This window comes from Simochromis diagramma, unplaced genomic scaffold (assembly GCF_900408965.1).
Source record: "Simochromis diagramma unplaced genomic scaffold, fSimDia1.1 OVJJ01000344.1, whole genome shotgun sequence".
NCBI lineage: Eukaryota > Metazoa > Chordata > Actinopteri > Cichliformes > Cichlidae > Simochromis > Simochromis diagramma.
Genome location: NW_024387375.1, coordinates 3,245,826 through 3,253,721, shown reverse-complemented (window position 1 = coordinate 3,253,721; position 7,896 = coordinate 3,245,826). Strand labels below are relative to the sequence as shown.

General features: G+C 39.6%; 1 protein-coding gene and 1 long non-coding RNA gene across 2 annotated transcripts; one reads left to right on the top strand and one right to left on the bottom strand.

Annotated features, from left to right (window-relative positions):
- Positions 1–138: 138 nt before the first annotated feature.
- On the bottom strand, positions 139–1,336 carry LOC120719703. The gene is made up of 2 exons (XR_005692737.1): positions 1,049–1,336; positions 139–363 (listed from the first exon to the last, which is right to left on the bottom strand). It is a non-coding gene; the product is annotated as an uncharacterized LOC120719703 (long non-coding RNA).
- Positions 1,337–4,231: 2,895 nt separating this feature from the next.
- LOC120719931 (dehydrogenase/reductase SDR family member 11-like) lies at positions 4,232–7,847 on the top strand. The gene is made up of 4 exons (XM_040009491.1): positions 4,232–4,378; positions 5,804–5,898; positions 7,515–7,644; positions 7,758–7,847. Exons 1-4 carry the CDS (start codon positions 4,259–4,261, stop codon positions 7,845–7,847), a joined length of 435 nt encoding a protein of 144 aa, XP_039865425.1. The 5' UTR covers positions 4,232–4,258.
- The last annotated feature ends 49 nt before the right edge of the window (positions 7,848–7,896 follow it).

Genomic DNA, 7,896 nt, shown 5'->3' with positions numbered 1-7,896 from the left:
TTTGGTCCAGCTACTTCCACAAGGTAATCTGTGAGAAAGCATATGCTGTAGTCAACAGATATCATTTTCTTTTTGCATGCTGCAACCATCATCCATTTCAGTCTTCTAGGAGCTTTGTCTGGTTGTAGTTCTTTTTTCTCCTCCTCTCCCCTCATCTATTAATTAAATTGTTTTCTGACCTTCCTAACTGTTTCCGACCTGTCTTCCCAATGTGATGTTTAAGCAATATATGTATGGTCAGAAGGGGGTGAAATTTTCATTGCAGTTGTACGTGTAACATTGCATGTGATAATAAAAGGCTTGATTGGTTGATTATTCAACATGAGTTGACATTTACCTGACATTGTGAAGGAGTCACAGTTTCTGTAAGGGTGTAAGAACATAACATGTGGATTTGTTACACTTCTTTTTCACAAGTTAATAACAATCAATAATTTTCATTCCATTATTAACAAGCTATCACACGATGTCCCAGGGACAACATCTACACGATGTCCCTGGGACAACATTTATACAATGTCCCTGGGACAACATTTACACGATGTCCCTGGACAAATTTGTAAATTTCTGGATTACTGTTAATCTCCATAGAATCAAGAACTCCTGTCCAGTTTCACAGCTATGGACCAGTTAATTATGTTTCCAGGTGATAGTTTGATTTCACTACATATCGTACTGTGTATGACTGTGTATGTGACAAATAAAAATTTGAATTTCATAGATTCAGCACACAACCATAAGTCTAGGCCTTTTAGTCCAGATTCTCTTCACTTATGTTTGTAAAATGATCAGGGAAGCTACTGCAATTTTGCCTGACCCAACCCCCGGGCCACGAAACACCCAAAAAGTTGGGGAACGCTGGTCTAGAGAACACTGGTTAGCTAATGCTGTCGTCAAGTAGCCTATCGCTAGCAAACAAACAGCAAGCCAAGTGAGGAACATATGTATAATGCTTACCGTAACACTGGTTAGCTAATGCTGTCGTCAAGTAGCCTATCACTAGCAAACAAACAGCAAGCCAAGTGAGGAACATATGTATAATGCTTACCGTTTATTAAAGAAAAGTATCCTAAATTGACTTCAAATTCGGCGGACAGGCGAATTGACTTCAAATTCGGCAGACAGGCGGCGGTTTCTCGCTTCTTCACTTGTATTTCGAAATACTCGAAGGCGGGTATTTCGAAGTCGCAAAGGAATGACGTCACAAGAAGGTGATTGGTCACTTGCAATGTTGAACCTGGAACAACATTAATTATGATGATGTGGGAACAACGCTGACACGAGGAAATCAGATCGTCCTCAAGCTCCCAGGCCTCTGGTAGAGGACCCGAGCTTGAAGGATAAACCGTGCTGGGTGTTTTTTATATATATATATATATACACACACACACACATATGTGTATATATATATAGGGCTCATAGAAGGCCACTTTAGAATAGTCCAATGTCCTTCTTAGCCATTCTTGGGTGTTTTAGCTGTGTGTTTTGGGTCATTGTCCTGTTGCAAGACCCATGACCTGAAACTGGCCAGCACATTTCTCTCTAGAATGCCATGATAGTCTTGAGATTTCATTGTACCCTGCACAGATTCAATACACTGTATGCCGGATGCAGCAAAGCAGCCCCAGAACATAACAGAGCCTCCTCCATGTTTCACAGTAGGGACAGTGTTCTTTTCTAGATATGCTTCTAATACTAATACTACTGCCACAATAATAATAACAATATAATAATAATAAAATTAATAATAATGAAGTTTTTTCTGCTGTGTCATGCTGAGATGAGACCAAGAAACTGGGATGGCAGCCAGTTTATATGTTATGTTACTATAAACCGGTGAGTTGCAATTCATCATCCATTATAACTCTGTAAACCTGACTCTGTGTAAAAGTTCATTTCTATCAGTTGGTGCACAAAAATGGCCGTTTAAAGTTTTAATTGTTAAAACAGGGTTTCTGTATCCAATATAATAACAATGTTTGGTGTAGTTTTTTATTTTACAAAAAAACCCCAAAAAAACAAAAAAACAAAACCTTTCATGATTAAAAATTCAACTTCCTCAGAAGTTCTTAATTTGCGAGTCACAATTCTGGTATAAAGTATTACCAAATCACGCCTTCTTTCCTTCTTGGTTGTTGAGCTATGAAATGCTGATGACCTTCACAAGTTTTCCATTTGTCCAAAATGGAAGGACTCATCCTAAAAAAGCATTTCCCCCTGAAAGTTAAATGTCTCTTTGCTGCTGTATAGAGCATGACTGGGGAATTATTGATTCTTCCCATATTGTCTCTAATCTTAGCGAGGAAATCCTTGACAGAGGCCGAATGGTCACAAATACTTAATATTATACAGAATGTTACAAATTAATTAGCTCACTCACTTCAGTTTTTATTGTGGCAGTCATGTCAATGTAGTTGTCCCCGGCAGAATTTGTTTCCCCTGCGTTGAGAGCACAGGCTTGGTTTGTCCAAATCACAGACAAACAATATAAACACCAAAAAAATTGTTTTCTTTTACATGCCTGAATGTGCACAAAATAGGTTAAATGTTACACAAATTGCTTCAAGTCATAGGTTGTTCCATATTATGTCAATTTTTGCTTGATTCAATGTGCATAAAAGTTAAAAGATTAAAAACATAAAACCAATTTTTAAAAGAGGATTTTTCAAGTGATCCAATTTTAGATGGATTATGCAGAAAAAAAATCTAATTGGGCTGAAAGGTCTATTGCTTTATAACGTATTCAGGTTGTGTATCATGTTTTTAAAAGAAATAATTACTTTAAAAATACGTAATCAGTAAAGTAACTGGATAACCTTCTTGGAGAAGTAATAGTAACTAACTTACTATTTTCAGTAATTTGGTTGGAATGGAGGCGGAGTCAACTGGATCCGTTTCTCCCTACCTGGTGCGCGCTCACGACGCAGAGGAAACTAATTCTGTCAGGGATATCTATCTTGGCACGTCCCTCTCTTCATACTTTTGGGTGCGTGAGCTGGTTACGACTGTCTGTGATGGAGCGCTGGCGGTGCAGAGTGGCTCTGGTGACCGGAGCCTCGGTCGGGATCGGGGCGGCTGTAGCCGTGGAGCTGGTCCGGCTCGGTATGAAAGTGGTGGGCTGCGCCAGGGACGTGGGGAAAATACAGGTTTGCTCTGAAATAACAAACTCGATTTCAGAAGAGAAACACTTAATGTAAAACTCTAATGCAAAGGACTTTTTAATGTTATGCAAATATGCAGTTATGTAGCTCTGTCAAGTGGACATCATATAATGGCTGTCAAGCGACAGACTTTTTGTTTTAACAATAAATCATTTATGCTGTACATATTGGTCAATATGCATGGGTTAAATGAGCTGCACAATACCAGATACAAGTTTGTGTACTATGCAGTATAATAAACAAAATTATAAACAGTATGTTGGCAGTATAGGAGACAGAAGTCAGACATGATATCTTACATACATAAAAAAAAAAAAAACAGTTAAAAACTGTACTGTTTAAACAAGCTTTCTGTTGACCAATGCTTTTTACATTTTTATATTTTAATTTACATTTAAACTGTATATTTTGTATATTGTGCATTTTGCTATTTATCGTATCTGTGTGCAGCGCTATGTGACTACCTGTCTATGAAAAGCGCTTAATAAATAAACTTTACTTACTTACTTTACTTACTTACTTACATACTGATGAATTGTGTAAATCCACAAAGAGCAGTAAACCTCGGGTCAACAGCCACAGCACAGGTCAGCTGATCACAGCCTGTAGAGAAAAAAAATCTGCTGGATCTCTCAATAGAGCCTATTGTGACTCTTGATTCATTTCCTCACACTCCTATAACCACTACAGTGATCTTAGGGTTCTCACATCTGCAAATCCCATTTTAGCCCCTGACTATACTCATATATTCATTATTTTCATTCCCATGTCTAATTTTGCTATTATGTTGAAGTTGTACCAGGTTAGTTTTCCTTTGCAAAATAATTGAAATGTCCCTATCTTCTTACTTTTATGCTTTGAATTCATTTCAGAGCCTGGAATTTTTCTCTTTTATCTTAGTAAAGGAGTTTAATCGATAATTCAACTTTTTACCAGAGTATTTTTACCATACAGAATCTGAATTGCAATGGTGACTATGAGGTATCATCTTTGCTTTTTGTTTTCAGAAACTGCAGCAGAGTGTCAGAGCGCACAGCCACCCTGGTGTTTGGTGCCTTTCAAGTGTGACTTGAGCAAAGAGCAGGAGATTCTGGTCCATGTTCGCCACGATCAAGGAGCAGCACAAAGGCGTGGACGTGTGCATCAACAACGCTGGCTTGGCTCATCCAGAGGCGCTGCTAAATGGCAAAACCAGTGGCTGGAAAAACATGTGGGATGTAAGCGTTATTTTAGAAAAAAAATTGTCATGGTTGGTATGCAGTAATATGTTGTTGTGTACTACATATTAAAGTATTTAAAGGAATGGTTAATTGTAGGGATGCACCGATACCACTTTTTTGGAAACGAGTACGAGTACGAGTACTTGCATTTCAGTACTTGATGATACCGATACCGAGTACTTAATAAAAACATGATTTAAATTTGCAGGTAACAGCTTTAGTCCTATAATTTAACAAAAAACAAACAAACAAGGGACTAGTTTGGAATTAAGAACATTTATTTAAAATGAAAAGCATCTTGTGTGCAACATATTACAGAATAAATAATTATAAAAAAACAAAATTTAATTTTAAATTTGTTCGTCTGTTTCTCTGTTTAGAAGTCTCACTAGCACAGTCACAGCTGGGATGACATCAGAGGCTAGTGCGTCGTAGCTGCTCACTTTTTTAGTTAGTTCCTCAAAGGGGGCGAGGATGGCAACAGTCGTCTCCATAAGAGCCCATTGGTGAGCGGTGAGATAGTCAGGGAGTTCGTGCTCGGATACATACACGCCCAGCACTCGCTTTTGCTCAATGAGGGACTGGAGCATGCTGTTCCAGCGCGTCTGTACGCGTCTGTACGTCCTGCTGCAGTCTCTTTATTGGCTGGTTGAGCTGTCCCTGAATGTCCTCGAGGCGGGAGTAGGCTAAGGCGGAATGTTTAAAATGCCCAACTATTTTCCGTCCCACTGCTATAAGCATCAGCTATGCTCCACTGTGCTAATAAGCGTGGGTAAAACTCTTTGTAACTCGTTGTTGTGTTGGGATTTTAGGTGCTTGATTAAATTGCTTGTGTTAAATGCGCTACCTTTAGAGCTCCTCTGGACAAGTTCGCTGAGCAACAATTTGGAGTCCGCCTTTGTTTTCGAGTCTTCATTCACTTGAAATACTTCCACACAGCTGATATGTCTCGCCTCGCTTTCTCCCCCGCTCTGAGCTGCAGCCGGGGCCTGGGGGCGGGCACTCGACGCCTGTGATTAACCCTTACATGCCGCTCAAACATAGACAGGTCTCAGACCGTGGTATCGGTCCTCGGTATCGGGGGACTTTTAACGAGTACAAGTAACTTTAGAAAATGTGGTATCGAGGCCAATACCCGATACCAGTATCGGTGCATCCCTAGTTAATTGGGAAATACTAAACTGCCCATAGGTGTAAATGCGGAGCGAATGTGTAGTGTGAATGATTGTCTCTGTCTGTGTGTTAGCCCTGCGACAGACTGGCGACCTGTCCAGGGTGTACCCTGCCTCTTGCCCTAAGACAGCTGGGGATAGGCTCCAGCGCCCCCTGTGGACCCTGAAAGAAGATAAGCGGAAGTGAATGGATGGATGGATGATTCCAAAAATGTTCTTTACTGTTTATTTCACTGCTGGTTTCTTACAGGTGAACGTTCTTGCACTGTGTATCTGTGCACGTGAAGCTTATCAGTCAATGAAAGAGAGAAATGTGGACGATGGGCACATCATAAACATAAACAGGTGTAGTTTTATTTTACTGATGGACAGTGATGGGTATGCTTGTTAAGTTTTATTGATTTAATCATAATACAAATATCTTATGATTCAGTCATTCTTTTGGCAACTCTGCACAATGGACTTTTTTCACAGCACACATTTGATCTCCCATTTAAGAACCTCACTATAGCCAATAAAGCCAATTAAAAATGTCAATACCAGTATCCTAAAACCATAAGGGACATCTTAATATCACTTTCATTGTGACAGCTATCAGTTCAGAACTAAAAGATTTGAGTTTACTGTGAAAATCATCAAAGAAAAAATGCAGGCCAACCAAATCAAATTAATACATAAATAAGTAATAATTCCGAGCTTCTCTTGGTAGGCACTAAATCAACATTATCCAGAACCAACAGTTTCTCTGTTACTATCAATAACTCGCCGGTCTTTCGTTTCTTTCCTCTGTGAAAAGCTTGGGTGTCATCCTCGACAGTAACTCTCTCTTTCAATTCACACATTAACAATGTCACTCGGTTTGCACATTTTCAATGCGCAACATACATCAGTCTTCCGTCCTTTTCTCACCCCACATTGCCGCTGCCATCTTGTCCATAGCCTTGGTTACTTCCCGGATTGATTATGTAATTCACTTCTTTTTGGTCTTACTCAAAAATTCAATCCACAAGCCTCCAACGCGTCCAGAAACTCTGCTGCTCGTATTATCACCAGGACCCCATCTATCCACCACATCACTCCTGTCCCTGCAGCAGGCTTCATTGGCTCCCGGTCAAATATCATATCAATTTCAAAATACTCTTGTAAACATTAAGAGGCTATTAAATTATCTCTATTCTCCCATATCTCTCTTTCTGGTTCAGATCAACGCCCCATATCGATGTCTGAGATGTCTGAGATCTTCTTCTTCCCTTTCTCCTCTTCCATCCTCCTGATTAAGAAATAATCTCTTCCTTCTCTCTTTTAAGTCCACCTCAAACATCACTTGTTCAAAATAGCTTTTCCCACATAACTCTCCACTCTGCTATTTTAAATTTGTTTTATGTCTTATGCTGTTATGATTGTGTAAACTTCTTGCTTTTATGTTGCTTTTCTTATTCTACCATGTACAGTGTCCTTGAGTGTTCTGAAAGGTTGCTTTCAAATAAAATGTATTATTATTAGTAGTAGTATTATAACTAAGTGATTATAAATTATATAGAAACTGTTAAGTTACAGCACAACAGCACTGGTGATGCATTGGTTAACACTGTTATCTCACAACTTCTGGGTTCAAATCCAGCATCTGGCCAGTGTCTTTCTCTGTGTAGTTTGCATGTTCTCCCTGTGTCTGCAGGAGTTCTCACTTTCCCACATAGTCCAAAGACATGCAGTTAGTTGGGTTAGTTTAGTTGAATCGTGTCTGTGTCTCTGTGTTAGCCCTGTGACAGACTTGGAACCTGTCCAGGCTGTACCCGAGGCTCCAGAACCCCAAATTAGATAAGCAGACAAAAAGAGAGGGATGTTAAAACTATATAGTAACTGTTGCCATTGTTGTTGTAACACTAAGGCCTGAGATCAAATCAGAATATGTTGGTAAATGCTGATTTGATTAGCAGCTTGTAAATAGCCTTCTGTTGCAGTGTGTGCGGTCATCAAGTGTTTGCTAATGCTGACGGACATTTCTACACCTGCACCAAGTATGCTGTAACTGCGCTGACTGAGGGCCTGAGGCAGGAGCTGCGTGCAGAAAACACTCATATCCGGGCCACAGTAAGCCTTTGAAAGACACTGTAACCAGCTCCAAAGTACCTTTAACACTAATGTCAGCTGTTATGAGATGCACACAGAGTACTTCTTGAAGAATCCTCTATGTCATTTTGCAGAGCATTTCTCCTGCGTTGTGGAGACAGAATTTGTTGTCACGCCTCTACAGAGATAATTCTGATAAAGCAGCTGCTGTATACACAATATAAGGTAAAATTATTCTTCCTTCATTTCCTACAATTCCTACAGAATTGTTGA